At 51.6% G+C, this 14,972-nt stretch overlaps 5 protein-coding genes across 5 annotated transcripts; 1 reads left to right on the top strand and 4 right to left on the bottom strand.

Annotated features, from left to right (window-relative positions):
• Nucleotides 1-459: 459 nt before the first annotated feature.
• Nucleotides 460-3,683, bottom strand: BO86DRAFT_450678 (putative thiamine pyrophosphate enzyme; the record flags this gene model as incomplete). The annotated part of the gene is made up of 5 exons (XM_025676809.1): nt 460-487; nt 1,180-2,789; nt 2,867-2,989; nt 3,047-3,089; nt 3,667-3,683. 5 exons carry the CDS (start codon nt 3,681-3,683, stop codon nt 460-462), a joined length of 1,821 nt encoding a protein of 606 aa, XP_025523832.1.
• BO86DRAFT_346303 (IQ calmodulin-binding motif protein) lies at nt 3,490-6,357 on the top strand. Its single transcript, XM_025669239.1, has 6 exons — nt 3,490-3,875; nt 3,928-4,370; nt 4,426-5,242; nt 5,292-5,423; nt 5,480-5,875; nt 5,947-6,357. The coding sequence occupies exons 2-6, from the start codon at nt 3,990-3,992 to the stop codon at nt 6,219-6,221; spliced, it is 2,001 nt and encodes a 666-aa protein (XP_025523831.1). The 5' UTR covers nt 3,490-3,875; nt 3,928-3,989; the 3' UTR covers nt 6,222-6,357.
• A 486-nt stretch (nt 6,358-6,843) lies between these two features.
• BO86DRAFT_369705 (alpha-ketoacid dehydrogenase kinase family protein) lies at nt 6,844-8,662 on the bottom strand. The gene is made up of 2 exons (XM_025670252.1): nt 8,431-8,662; nt 6,844-8,352 (listed from the first exon to the last, which is right to left on the bottom strand). Exons 1-2 carry the CDS (start codon nt 8,640-8,642, stop codon nt 7,038-7,040), a joined length of 1,527 nt encoding a protein of 508 aa, XP_025523830.1. The 5' UTR covers nt 8,643-8,662; the 3' UTR covers nt 6,844-7,037.
• Nucleotides 8,663-10,402: 1,740 nt separating this feature from the next.
• BO86DRAFT_392217 (uncharacterized protein) lies at nt 10,403-11,259 on the bottom strand. The gene is made up of 4 exons (XM_025672760.1): nt 11,004-11,259; nt 10,894-10,934; nt 10,762-10,830; nt 10,403-10,656 (listed from the first exon to the last, which is right to left on the bottom strand). Exons 1-4 carry the CDS (start codon nt 11,016-11,018, stop codon nt 10,566-10,568), a joined length of 216 nt encoding a protein of 71 aa, XP_025523829.1. The 5' UTR covers nt 11,019-11,259; the 3' UTR covers nt 10,403-10,565.
• Nucleotides 11,260-11,699: 440 nt separating this feature from the next.
• Nucleotides 11,700-14,406, bottom strand: BO86DRAFT_412732 (potassium transporter 5; the record flags this gene model as incomplete). Its single annotated transcript, XM_025674676.1, has 5 exons — nt 11,700-12,815; nt 12,866-13,012; nt 13,074-13,838; nt 13,894-14,154; nt 14,203-14,406. The coding sequence occupies 5 exons, from the start codon at nt 14,404-14,406 to the stop codon at nt 11,829-11,831; spliced, it is 2,364 nt and encodes a 787-aa protein (XP_025523828.1). The 3' UTR covers nt 11,700-11,828.
• Between the last annotated feature and the right edge of the window lie 566 nt (nt 14,407-14,972).

Raw genomic sequence — 14,972 nt, 5'->3', positions numbered from 1 at the left:
CCATCTACCTGCACCCGGCCGCGCCCACCGGTGACAACTACAAGGAGCACTACGAGAACCGCAAGTACCTGGTCGGCCCGCCGCAGAGCTTCTGCAACGCCGTCGGCCGCCACGTCATGGGTCTCATCACCAACGGCGTCTTCGACCGCTTCCCCAACCTCAAGCTGATCCTCGGCCACCTCGGCGAGCGCATCCCCTTCGACTTCTGGCGCGCCAACCACTGGATCAACGACGTCGAGCGGCCCCTCGCCAAGAAGAACGGCGACACCATGTGCGAGCGCGACGTCCTGCACTACTTCAAGAACAACATCTACGTCACCACCAGCGGCCACTTCAGCACCAACACCCTGCGCTTCGTGGCCGAGGAGATCGGCGTCGACCGCATCATGTTCAGCGTCGACTACCCCTACGAGCGGCTGGAGAATGGCTGCGGCTGGTTCGACAACAACTCCGACGAGCTCAAGAAGATCCTCGGCGGCCGCGATGGCTACCTGCGTGTCGGCAGGGACAACGCCAAGAACGTTCTCAAGCTCTCCAAGTTCAAGGACTCCGACGCTCCCGTCTGAACTTGTGTTATGGATCATCAACTGATTTGGTCTGTGTCGTTGCTTTGCTGGATTCTTCCTTCTGGGTCTTGGCTTCTTTTCTTCGTGTGTCTTCATTGTTTCGTTGGTTGATCTTAGGCTGAAAATGCGCGCGGAACATGCGCTGAAACAGGGGTGGGGGCGGGTTTGCTGAGACTGTGAACACTCCTTACTTAGGTTACTCATCTAGTAGGAGTAATGCATTGTTTGATTGCTTGCTTGAACCATGTGGGAATATCACCAGTCGTACACTCGTAGCAGATGTTAGGGTAGCACAAGCGAAGTTGACATCTACTTCTTGGAAGTTAGGGGTTAAGCTTTCGCAAATAACAGGGGAATATCGAATTGGTAGTCATCGCTCTAGCGCGCGTCTGATCCTCTCAAGGCGATACCTTTAAATACCTGGTCAAAGTCAGAAGCATTAGAAATATCCGGCTGTTTTGCGGAACTAAGCACGACAGGCGCAATCTGACGATGTCTAAAATATCTTGATTCATCGTTTTTCTTTGCTTTAATGTAGAGACTCCATGTTTGACCTCCTTGCTAACGTACGATTAAAAATCCAGGAGCTTAAAGTCTTGGCTTCGCAACGTACTTGCCCTCCGTCCCATCCAGCTGCGCTTCCAACACAGCCGTGGTGCCATTCTGTACACTCTTGATGGCCTCAGGCAGCAAGCGGCGGAGCTCCGCAACCGTGGACGCCTGAGCCGCCCAGAACTCACCTCCTGAGGCCGCTTTCGCGATCCCAGGGTAGTCCGGAGTGGGCGCGAAGGAGATGTTGAGGTCCTCGTTGGTGGCCCGGGAGCCGTCGCCGTTGGGGTGTACCAACAGCATACTCCTCCGCGGGGCATTCCAGCCCTTGTTGTTCAAGACAATCGTTAGGATGGGGATGTTGTATCGGCGCGCCACCCAGTACACGGAGCCAGGCACCGAGAAGAGGTATGTGCCGTCGCCCACGATCTGACAGACAAACTTGCCCTTGTTATTGCCTCCGTGCTCGAGATCGGTCGCGAGCTTGATGCCCAAAGCACCGCCACCAGACCAACCCAGACCACCGCCGCCGCAGTTGATCCATGACTTCGGAATAGTTGCCGCGATTTGATCGGAGACGATACCAGTCAGCGTCACAGACTCGATCGCCCAGATGGTGTCAGCAGGACAGCCTCCCCGGAGCTGGGAGATGAGATACGACGCGTTCAATGGCGCACGGTCCCCGCCTGCTGGGACCACGGCCATATCGGCGATTGCCTTGCGCGTCTTTCTGAATTCTTGTTCGCGGCGTTCGCCCCGCGCCTGGTTCTCTGCTGTGTTGATAGATTGCTGTAGCTGATAATTGGACGCAATATAATCGTTGATCTGCTTGAATGCGGTCGCAGATTCCGCCCGGTATGTTGCGCTCGAGTTGATGTAGTGCACAGGTATCTGCTGCTTGAGAGGGTCCACGTCTACGTGGACAATTTTGGCGGTGTCGGAAGGCTTGCAAATGGTTGGGATCCATGGTACGTCACAGTCGGCGACGAGAATGAAATCTGCCGTTTTTATCGCATCATGAATCCCAAACCGCATTCCTAAAGACGCCGGATGGTCACCTGGGAAGCACATGTCGCAGCCTCCAGTATCCAGAACGCGAAGGCCCTTGAATTTGTCGGCTAGAGTGACCAACTCCTTCACTGCCTGGGGGTTGCGGCCCGAGTATCCTACGATCGCCAATGGCTCTTTGGCAGCCGCAAGCTCAGTTGCAATCAACTCCACTCCTTCTGAAGGTAGTGCTGGTGGAGCAACCCGTACCCACTGGCTTTGGTTGATAGAGTACGGGATAATTTCTTCCTCCATGACTTCCCGAGCACCGGCCAGGTAGACAGGACCCTGAGGGTCGCTTGTGGCGAATTGTAAAGCCCGGTTCACCATCTGCTTGATGTTCTTACCCGACCGAATTTCTCCAGCATAACGACAGTACTGAGAGACGATCTGCTTCTGGTCCGGAACATCTTGGATCCAGTGGATATATTCGGTACGAGAACCTCGCATCTCACCCTCAATTGTATAAGGAGATAGGCCGGCAAAGATCAGAACCGGAGCACGACCACAGGAAGCGTTGTGAATGGCTGCAGCAAGACCCTGCGTGCCCACATCGACGTGAACGATCACACATTGAGGCTTGCCAGTAAGACGCGCATATCCATCGGCCATGGAGAGAGCCACCATCTGCCAAGAACGGAGGATTGCGGGGTTAGTGCGGAGGCGCTTGAAGCCAATAACCTGGCGATAAGGAAGCAACTCACCTCATTGGGACATGTTACAATCTTAGGGAATTCCTTGGGCTTCTCCTTCTGGCCTTTTACCATGGCTTCCAGGATTGAGGGATGATCAGAACCCAGATTCACGAAGACATGAGTGACGCCAGCCTGTCAAGTCAGCTCATGCTGCGAGACATGTGTTCATCGGGGTCTGAGTTAGCATACCTCCCACAGAGCCTCGAAGAAGGCAAAAGATGCAGTGTAGACCCTGCCGCCGGATATTCGTCAGTGATTTCCCGCCTGGATGATCAATCATGGACTGCACCTACATGGTGATGGCTTCAATCAAGATCAGAGGTTTAGAATTTGATATGGATAAGAACAAGCGGGGGAAGTGGGAGATGAGGGGGATCTTGCAGAGAAGAACGCATTTTGACTGATTGATAAAGTAAGGGCTCGGGTTGAAGTCCGAGCAGTGGAGCTTAAGCCCGAGGTTAAGATGTGACGATGGCCGGTGGATTGTGAGGGGAAAATGGGGAAATGATGGAATTGACTTTCTGAGGTATGAGTAAGCCACTTGGTAGAAGCAGTGAATCTTCTAAGCGAGGAGGGAAGGAGGAAGCATTCTGCCGTACCACTTCTTTCCCCGCTGCACCATACTACCATACTATAACTACTGCACTCAACTACATCGACGATAATTACACTGCACCTGCACTAACCTGCACCAATATTCTCCGAGAACCTCGACTCTTTCTTACATCAGACGCAAATCAGCCCTATGCAAGTTGTTTGCCGGGTTCCCGCCCTTTCTTGGAGCTTGTTTCCAAAGCCAAGCCGCTTACAAGTGGAATGGATCCATCTGGCACTGGGGCCGATGACGTGGTGGCTCAGCCCAGCAAGACAATACTGCTCCATTTTTCGTCATTTCCATGTGCGACAGTGAAATCAACCCTGCAATTTGTGTGCGCATCTCCCATGGACTTAAGAAAAATATTATCACTGTTGATTATCCAAGATAGCGTGCGAATCATCGCGCTAGAACACTGCCTAGGTAAAGAGGTTTTGGTTCGGTCACATACATTAGTTGCTGACATGCCGCGTAGGCATCACAATACTAGCACTCCTACTTTTACGTCACAGCTTGCCGGTGCGCCGGTGATTATTTATGGCGGCCTTTCTGCGACCGGACGACGGTGCCTCATCCACTTTACTGCTCTATATTAAGCTATCCGGGGCCCTCTTCTCCATATGTCTGAGTACCGCCGTTATCTGGTTTTTCCGTCAGCCCACAAGTCCCAATCAGTTTCGCACCACCATGCTACCGGACAGTGTTTACAGGCTCTGCCATGAAGATCAGACCGTCACATCCGAGCTGTTACGCGATCCCTCCCAGTCACCTCCAAAAGTCTTTCACCGCCTCTACAACGATCACAAATCCAAAATCCATTCCGACTCGAAGGAGTTGTTAACCGACAAAGATGAATTGCAAGAGGCGGCAGAGTGCGGGAACTGGGGTAATTCCCAGCCAAGCAAGCTTTTCCTTCAGGTCAGTCAGCTCGATAAGCTTTGCTGGGGATGAATACTGACTACTGTGATGCAAGATCTACCACGATGCTCTCTGTGCAATAGATAAGAACCCGATGGCAGGCGTCGTCTCTCCGCCATTAATGGGAAGTCATGGTGTCGTACCCTTGACCATTATCGCTCCCTTACCAGATTTGTGTCGGCACATGGCGAACTGCATCGTGCGTGCGGACAAGGAGGTCTTCCTGGCAACTAACTTCTGGATCCACTCCGATGCGTCCACGCTCATTACCAATGCATTTCGTGAGCTCTCCAAAAGGGCAGGCGAACGGGGCGAAAAGGTGATTGTGAAGATGGTGTACGATCGGGGTGACCCGCAGCAGCTGTTCGAGAATCATTTGCCCGTACCTGAGAAGAAGTACAGCGGCGGGAAGGTGAAGCTCCCTTCGTCTGAGGAGATCCCTAATATAGACCTGCAGGTCATTAATTACCACCGACCAGTGTTTGGCACATTCCATGCCAAATTTATGGTCGTTGATCGTCGAATCGCGCTGCTACAGAGCAGCAACGTCCAGGACAATGATAACCTGGAAATGATGATTCATGTCGAGGGGCCCATCGTCGATGGTCTTTACGACACGGCATTGATCTCTTGGGGTCGCCCCTTGGAGCCCACTCTGCCAATGCTCGCCTCGCCAGCCACGGGTGCTGCGATCCCCTGCCAGTCGACTGTGGAGCTGGACCATGCAGCACCCGCACCCGGTCCACTTCCTGAACTCACCGTGCAGGAGTCTCACTATGATACGAATCTAAAACACGAAGCAGAGAGAATGAATGGGTTGCTTGAGCCTCGAGACGGTGAAAACAAACTTGAAGCTGTCACTCGTCGTTTGAGTATGTTAACCCTCGCAACCCTCATTGCAGATTACTGACCGCGACCAAGATACAACGATCCAGCCGAATACGACGGGTGACGCGTCCGAACGCGATCAAGAGCTCCAGATGCAGCCTTATATTGTTCTTCCGCCCCATGATCCTTTCCCAATGGCTTTAGTCAACCGAGAACCTTGGGGAGGTAAGGCTAATCGCGCGCTATTAGCAGGAAATTGGTCACTAACGAAGCGATACTAGCACCGAACCACACGAGCGTCCATACACCTCAGAACAGCAGTTTTCTCGCCGCCATACACAATGCTCAAGAATCAATCTTCATTCAAACTCCGAATATGAACGCCGAACCCATCGTTCAAGCTCTGTTGGAGGCTATCAAGACTCGCGGCGTGACGGTCACTGCATATTTGTGTCTGGGTTACAATGATGCTGGGGAGCTACTTCCGTTCCAGAATGGTACAAATGAAATGATCGCGCACCGGATGTACAAATCGCTGGAAACCGATGAACTACGCTCCCGACTTCGAATCTACAATTACGTCGCCAAAGATCAAACCAAGCCCATCCACAACAAATTCAAGCGGCGCAGCTGCCATATCAAGTTGATGATTATCGATGAGAAGGTGGCTATTCAGGGTAGGTCTCATCAATCAGGCGTTTTTGTGATGCGACCATGCTGTTGTTAGTGATCTAACGTCGTCAAATAGGAAACGGCAACCTCGACACACAGTCCTTCTACCACAGCCAAGAAGTGAACCTTCTTCTCGACTCCCCGATCGTCTGCCGAGCATGGCGGGCGGCTATTGACCGTAACCAGAACACGGCTCTGTACGGTGCAGTCAGCTCGGAAGATGGCTGCTGGCATGACCCCACCACCAATGAGATTCCTGAGGGGTCCATTGGCATTGATCCTGGTCGCTTCAGCTGGGCGAAGGGTGTAGTTGGCGCTGTTCAACGTGTGCGTGGTGCTGGAGGATTTTGATTGACCCTATACGTGCTACTGACTTACGACATCTTGTTAAGATCTACATCACTGTCTAATTTTGGATTCTTTCTGGTGTATATACTCTTTTGATCTGTATATGCTAATGTGAACAAAAGGCTGTTACTTTGCACGAATCGCCCCTTTCGGGATTTCAAATATTTGTTCCACGCTTTCTTTAGTTTCCAAGGCTGATGAGATTGCTCGCGGGGTTAGAGGCTGGGAGCTGCGTCTGGTACTGCCCACAAGGGATATTGATTGGATGTTGAGGACTACTCTATGAGAGATTTCGTATCAGGTCGCTTCAAGAGACAAGCACTCTTTATCTCAAAATCCCCAACTCCCAATGAATCTCCGGATGATAGAGGATCATATATAAACACTTGATATGTGGTGATCGTGTAGATACTCCCTATTCATGGCTCAGAGAGACACTGCAACCTGAATGAAGGGTGCATGATTCTACTTAATTGGGGTGAAAGAATATGTTGGGCTGGACTACGAGATCGGCTAAGCAGCCAACGAGGTGGATAGGGCCGGTCTGCTGTCTTCGTCTTTTTTTTCCAATTTGGTGGTATTGTATTTGCTCCTCCGTCTTAGTAGTAAGCTACCGCCGGGATTTCAAGGTAAGGAGGAACTGTACTCAGTACACAGCATGCACCTGGTGATCTCAACTAGCTCCGAAACGCACCATATCATCCTAACTAGCTAGCTTGCTACCTAATAACCTCTAACCAAGCTCCTCAAAGCAGTTATGAGTGAACACGCACACGACCTCTCTATCCAGAAAAGCCTTGCTAAGGGACAGCCCACAGATCATGAGACATTCCCCACCCCCTGCAACGTCAAATACACATCCGTGCCCCAGCCCCAGAGACTCTGGATGGCAATACTGCCCCCAAAGTACTCCGCATACGCGCGACTCAACGGCAGCCCGTACCCGAGCCCGGCGATACTGCTTAGATGCCCATTCGCCCCGCCACCACTAGTGGACGCGATCGTATTCAGCGCCTCCATCCCTTCGTTGCTCTCCGAGCCTCCGTGGTGGTCATCGTACTCCGAGAACGTCGTGAAGCTGTACGACCAGATATTCGGCAGCACTTCGGGGGGGATGCCGCCGCCGCGGTCGCGGATGCGGATCGTGATGCACTGCGCGGACGGCGGCGCGGTCCAGGCTTTGATGGATTCGTTGGCGTCGGCGGTGCCGACGACGGTGTTGTCCATTTCGAAGCCGAGGTCTGCCTCGGATTGAGGAGGGTACGGGTGGTCCTGTTGCAGATGTTGTTGGGTTGGTTGCTGCCAGCCTTTCGTGTTCATTCTGGCGAGGGGATCGTGGTGGTGATGGTGGGAGGCGGGGACGTCCGGGGCGGCGGCGATGGTGACTTCGATGGGTTCGTGGCCGTTACCGGACTCGACGGTCGCGCGGAAGGCGTTTTTCAACAGCTCGGTGAGGATGTATTCCACGTGCACCGGGACGTGCGCGAACGAGGCGTCCGGCTGGCCGCCAATCACGAGCCGGGGCCGCACGCCGTATTTGAGCTCGCAGATCTCGCCGACGAAGTCCTCGCAGAGCTTGACAATTCGGGCCGGTTGCAGGGCGGTGTCAATCACCCCGATGTAGTTGGACGGGGCCGCGGCAGCGTCCTTGGCTGGTGGTGATGATTGTGGTTCTTGTTGTCCATTGGTCTCGTGGTGGCTGTCCCGGATCGGCTGCGAGGCGAAATGAAGGGCGAGGTGTTGCTCGGCGATGAGGCGGGTGCCGATGCGGGCGCGGAGGTGGGTGTCCAGGAAGCGGGTGACATCGGTGGAATCGATGTAACGGCGGCATTCGAGGAACCCGCGGGCGAGAATTGGGATCGTGTTGGTGTGCGTGTGCACCAGGTCGGCCAGGACATCGGCGAACTGGGTCAACTCTTCCACGGTGGTGACCTGCCGCTGTTGGTAGGGGAGGAGAGTGGAGAGTGAGTGGAGGTAGTTGTTGTAGATCTGCGTGACATGAGGGTTTGAAACGACGATGAAGGGGAGGTTCCGGAGCGCTTCGATTCGTGATGCCAGTCGTGCTGGGAGCAGGGACAGGGTGAAGTTGGCCGAGGCCAGGAGGGCATCTTTGGATAACGGCGGTCTCCCGTGTCTGAGCAGACGTCAGCGTCAGTATGTCCCGTTGCTTCAAGGCAGTCCCAGGCTTGTAGAAGCCGAGAGGTAATCGTACTTGAGCAAGTCTGCCAGCGTCAGTGGCCGTCGACGACTGGCTGCAAGACGTGCGACTTCATCGTTAGCCCCGTACGCGAAGGGGTGTTGGGAAGTTGAGACGTGTCGAAGAGATGACGACAACCAAGTGCGTGTCTTAGGGAGGGTGCGTAGGTGTGTGCGCGAGGGTCTGGCACCCACAGACGGCATCTGCAAAGCCCGTGGTAATGTCATCACGGTTTGTAGCCATCCTTCAGCATCAAATCGCGGAGGTTAACTTATCGGAAATGACCTCACTGCCGTCCTTGCTCGGGGGGATTCCCGCAAATTCTGCCGAAAGGCGGTATGCTAGTTCTCAGCCAGTTGTCTTCCTTCCGCAAATAGCCGATAATGTCTTATCTCAGGGCTCATCGGCAGGCTACTACCAGAACATATGCAGTGTGACTGGAACATTATGATTAGTTCCCCTTGCGGAGTATCATAGTTGCTACTGTAATACCTTGTCATAATAAATCGCCCTTGGCCGGTTTCCTCGCTATGTCGATAGTCTTAGGCCCTGTCGTTTGATTTTGCTTTATCGATACATTCCCTTAGTATGATTATCATGAGATATGGCTTTCTCCATATCTCTTGACTATCATAGAGGGACTTCCATATCACCTTGATAGGCGATAATGCCAAGATTGCCTTGAATACAGGTAAGAATACAGCATGTCACGTAGTTTTATCTGATGGTAGATCGCATGGCTGAATAAATACCCTGTAGTAGTAAAGTAATACTATGTCGCTATAATGATGAATTACTGTAGCCCACGCATTGGATTGTTATATCCAGGTCTTATAGCACCAAGAGACCCGGTGCATTTAGTACTGCTGACAGGCGTTTCCACCTGATTGCATATTCCATTTGCACCCCGATTGCCTTGGCTCTACCATTATTGCATTGCTACTATTTCAAACTGGTACGCTTAACCGATATCATGTAGACGGGTGTATTGATCTATTCACTGCTGAACTACATTATTAGAGTACTATATTAGGGCTTCCGCTTTGCTATCAAGGTAAATAACCTACTCTTACCTTGCTTAGGCTGGGAGGCTATTGGCTACTACCTAGTATGTATTCGCCTTCCATCAAGTAGATGTATATAGATTCACCATAAACTTATATTTAGGGTTGCTATTGTTTATTTCACCCAGATACTTGCATCTGACTTCCAATGTTATTGCTTACTTTTCCTGCCTTCCTCTCCTCCTCTCTATCTTCCATCTCCATCTTTCCGAGTTCTTTACGGTAGCAAGGCTTACGACACAATAGATGAGAGCGATCTCGTCATTGTCTGCAACTTCATGATAAACCAAATGGAGACAGCGATAAATTTCGGGATTACCAACAACAACCCCCGTCGAGGGAACACACACACACAGAGGAGAAAGACTCAAGTTGAGTCCGACGCCCGAAACAACGTTTGGGAAGTCTTCGACCCAGTCACGCACTGTTCGGACAGCAAAGATGAAGAGGAAGAGGCATTTGAAGACCTCGATGACTTTGTACTGCGCAGGCGAGGCGTATTGTGATATCCATTCCCTTTTGCAATTTGCAGACCTGCATGAGCTACAGCAAGCGAAATGCCATCAGATTACTTTCCTTGGTCAGCCAGAATACAACTCTCCGAGGGTCTACTGGTGGGAAGCAACTTACTTTATTAAATATGTACTGCCAAATACACAGCAGATCGTCAATGTCAGTATATAAGCTGTATTTGTAGTACACTCAGATCGATGCGGCACTATCAAGCGGTAGCTGCAGAAGAGGGCTTGGTGACTTGTATTCTGACTGGCCAGGGAGGGTAGATATTCTGAACAACAGTTCTTGTAAGGTAAGGAGAGATGGTCATTACGCTGGCGAGAAAAAGATATTGTGACATCGATGTATGTTATCATTGACAAAAAATGCAAAGAAACAAAAGACAAACACCGCGCTCAGCTCGGAATCGCCGCACAGCGGACGATCCGGGCCTCACACTCATGATGCTAAGCCTCTTGCTCTACAGTGAACTAGAATGATTTCGTAACTCGTACATGACACACATCCTTTAATCTTCCCGCCGCGAGGCTCTCTGTTGTGTCCGCAAGTGAGAGGAAAGTTGGAGGATGTTTACGCTTGAGTGCGCACCTCGCCGTCCTGCTCGACATGCACGTGTTCGTTGGCTTCGAGCGAGAGGACGCTGTCCTCGGGGTACTCAACACTAACGCAGTAATCAGCTAGTCTGCCCTCTCGAGATTTGTTTCGGAAGTGTGGGTTGTGCGGGTGGAGTAGTTGGGTAGCGGGAGGATGAATGTGGCTGCCTTACGTGAAGCCCTTGATGAGAGAGTATTCGTGCTTGATAGTACCGCCCTTCTCGGTGGCCTGCTGCTTGGCCCTGTTGACAGGAAAAGAAGATGTTAGCCTGTGTTCATACAGGAGGTCACTGAAAGTCACTTACTTCTCCAACTCCTCGGGGGGAGAGTCCTTCTTCAGGGTGACCTGAAACAATGGTTAGTGTTTCCGAAGCGGGGGGAGGGGGATCAGCGAGGGAAGTGGAGCGCAACGAACGTTGTAAAGAGGCATTTTGGTTGCGGTGTGATGAAAGGCAGAGAGCCGTGAGAATCTGGTGAGAATGATGGCTAGAAAAGTTGCGATGGAGGGAGTGGTTTATGGAAAGTGGATTGTGGGAAAAGAAAAGCGGTGCCCGTGGGGGTGGGACGAGAGAAGGTTTTATACTCTTCTGAATAGGCAACCCTTTCTCTGCGGGGGGGAGTTGCCCGTTGCCCGCACGGCTGATAAGGGGGTGATGGTGGTAATGATGGTGGTGGTGGTTACAGCCACTAACTAGTCCACTTTACCAGTAAGAGGGGGAGGGGCATTTCGTTTTCTTTCCCTTTCTTACTACTTGCGCCATGCCTGACACCATGTGTGTCACTTGGTCAACTTTAAGTTATCCTACTTGTCAAGTCTACTACTGATCGGGCTACAAGCGGAGTGAAGTCACCCATTGCGATAAGACGGTTGTTTATCCCCCACCAGAAAAGCCATGACGCATGCGCGATGACGCTATCGAAGGGTCACGTGGACGCCTGGTTGAAAGCCCCTCGGCTCAGCTCAACGCCTTTGTCCCAATCGGGATCTGTCGTGAAGATCAACGATCTTATCCCATCTCATGCACGGTGACGACAAGGGAAACTCCCAAAAGATTAGTCTGTCAGAAAAACTGGTTCTAACATACTATACTACTCGCGAACTCCGAGACATCAAGCATAGATTCAATACTGTATATTCATGTCGTTCGTGCCTATGATTCGTGATCTCTGTACAGTCTGTCGTGATATTCCCTTGTCAACTTGGGTCACTTCCTATTGGTAAGCACCCCTATGCACAGCCTCAGATATCCTTCAGAAACCCAACTTCAATCACTCGTTCCGCCTCGAGACCCAAAGATGCAATCTTGGCCCGAGTGTTATCTCTGATCCACAAGAAGATCCACAGCACCAGGCCACGGAACAAGTTGGTGCCTTTCTTGATTCTCATCTGCTCCTTGCCGGTGATATAGAGGATGTTATGCGCACACGCGCGCTCGAGCTTGTTCAACGGGTCATTATATCGGACCAGGCTGCTGGACTGTGCTGCTTCCGATCTGCTTTCTCCTTGACTTTCTGTGCTCGGAGATCGTTGTCCACTCACTGCGACTCCATCCAGCTCCATGCTATGCCCACTATCGATAAGATATCTGCGGACCTGATCCGTGATGGTACTGGCTAGATTTGGAGTCATGATCTCATCATTGTAGCCGTAACGCACCACAAGCCGATAGCAGTTGGGGATGGCGAGCCGTGAAACAGTATACCTGTCTTCCACGGGGACCGATGGCGCCTCGAGGGGTCGCAGGTGGAAGAACACAATTACCTCCGGCATAGAGGTGAGCTTGAGGACGAACTGACTGAATACGATAGGGGTGGTCTCGCCCGCCTTGTCGAAGAAGATCCCCACTCCTGGGTTGGTGCTTAGAGGGACTCCGTTGAACCGGTCGGTGAGACGCATCCTACCCTCTGGACCTTTGGTCACGAAATGTGAGGTAGGGAACCGGTCCTCAGCCTCAGCAAACCACTGCTGCTCTTTCCCGAATCTCCATAAGAGAAACACAAGTGCTAGTATAGTCGCTAGGGCTAGAGTGAACCATGCACCTGTAGGAACCTTCGTGAGCGCTGATGAGAGATATGCCCCATCGAAACAAGCAATTGCAAGCCAAGGTATGAAGACAATGATTGGGCTGATGCGCCACACGAATATTGCCACCATCGAGACCATACAGGTGTCAAAGAAGGTGACGAAGATGACACAGACACCATATGCATTTCCAAGGGATGTGGTCTGCGTTGCGTCAGAGAAAAGAGCCATGGGAACGTAGAGAGGCAACATACGTTGTTGTAGATCGATGCTACCAGGATCGTCCCAACCATTAAGAGCCAGTTGACGATCGGAATGTAGAGCTGACCGTGGAACACATCGGACGTGTGTACCACTTTGATCTGGGGAAAGTAGGATAGCTTCATTACTTGTGCCAGAAGCTGCTGTTGCATCAGAACATGCATCACAATCATTGTCGCCAATAAGAGAAGAGGGCCATACCTGAAATGTGGCAGTGATAATGGCCTGTGATGCAACGATCGCCGCGAGAATGGCAATAATCAAGGCCGGATATATGGTACCCGGCGGCGCTGCTTTATAGAATGGGTTGGAGTAGGCTTCCGGGTGCACACTTATGTATGCCGCTTGGCCTATGTAAGCCAACAGGAGACATGGGAAGGTGTAGCACAGCCAGCTAATCTGAATCGCTTTCCGACTGAAAGCGCCCAGGTCGGCGAAGAGAGCCTCGACGCCAGTGAAGGCGAGCAAGGTTCCGCTCAGCATGCGCCACCCAGACTCGCCATGTCGAACAAGGAACGTGAAGGCGTAACCAGGATTGAAGGCAATGAAAACGCCGGCATCATAATGCGCGAGGTTGTAAATGCCAAACACAGCGTTGAAGCCCAGCCAAATTATCACAATTGGTGCAAATGCAAACGTCATCTTGGTGATGCCGAGCGGTTGTATCAGAAACAATACGACCAAGATAGCATCAGTCACGCCGATAACGGTGCCTTTGGAGATGTTTGGGGAGACGATCTCAATGCCCTGCACCGCTCCTAGGACGGACTGAGCTGGGGTGAGAAGACCATCGGCCAGAACCATTGTGACCGCCAATACGCCTACCACTTTCAGAAGGTGTCTTGCAAACTTGCTTGTCTCGAGGCTATGCCTGGCGTATCTGCTGGCTCTTTCAAGATCATTCGACAGGTGTCTTTTCATTTGGACAAGGGAGGCTTCTCGAGGATCGCGATGGGTTATGTTCATCTGAAGCCAGCATGTTAGTTCATGATCTGGCATATCTTGGATGTGACAGGCTGACATAGCGACTGAGTAGAGAGTATGTGCTGAATGTGCCACCCTCGCCGTCATTATCAGCATGGAGCACAATGAAGATGTACTTGACAGTCACCATCAAGATCAAGGACCATATGATGATGGAGAGGACACCGATGAGATCGTCTCGCGAAGGCGGCGCGCTGAACGTCGACGAATAGACATAAAGCGGACTGGTCCCGATATCACCATAGATCACACCGATGGACTGGTACGCGAGCCACAGAAGCATCTTGCCTTTGAACACCTGCTCACGTCAACTTTGATGAGCCTCAATAAGCCCAAGGGTGCCAACAACCTGCTTCTGCTTATAATCACCCGGCTTGCACAGACCAGGATCATCATCATGCTCCTCGACCGCGCTTGATCTCTTCTCAGACTGATTGAGACAATTGTTCCAGGGACGAACATTGTAAATCGTATCATACGGCTGTGAAGGCTCTTTGTAGACCTTCTCGCCTACAGTAGGCGCTTTCTCAGCCTCCGATTCTGAGTCCATGCTGATGATGTGAGATGATTGCAGTCCGGGAACCGCTTGACGAATGTTAGAGAACAGAGAGCATTCGTACAAATACAATCAGGCAACAGTCGAAACTTCGGGTTCGGAGGAGTCGTCGCATCAGTTGAAGGGAAAACATGATCAACCTTGCTTATGGCCCAGCTCCGAGTATTTGTATCACTTGTTTCAGCCTCAAGGTCAGCGGGAGTAGCGAGTCCATGATTCCAGACAATCTTTCCTCGATGACAAGCCTGTTGCGACGGCATCTCTCGACATCGACAAATTGCAATTATCCTACCATTCGTATCCTTATCTCTGCAGATTTCTTTCTTTCTTTCTTTTTTTTTCGATCGAAGATATAAAGCAAAGATAAGCAGGATAGCTAGCTGATCTCTCTTGTACGAGGCATTTTTCATGACCAGCGCTGCTCTCTCGATCCTCTCGGTGCGGGATTTGTTGACACCAATGGCTCCCTGGCCCCGCGCGATAAGCTTGACAAGCATCGTGACACATGGGATCGAACTCTCACTCCGACTTGTTCAGATCACTAGGGTCAAGGTATTATT

The sequence above is a fragment of the Aspergillus japonicus genome (assembly GCF_003184785.1).
Source record: "Aspergillus japonicus CBS 114.51 unplaced genomic scaffold BO86scaffold_65, whole genome shotgun sequence".
Lineage (NCBI taxonomy): Eukaryota > Fungi > Ascomycota > Eurotiomycetes > Eurotiales > Aspergillaceae > Aspergillus > Aspergillus japonicus.
This window is presented reverse-complemented; position numbering and strand designations above follow the sequence as displayed.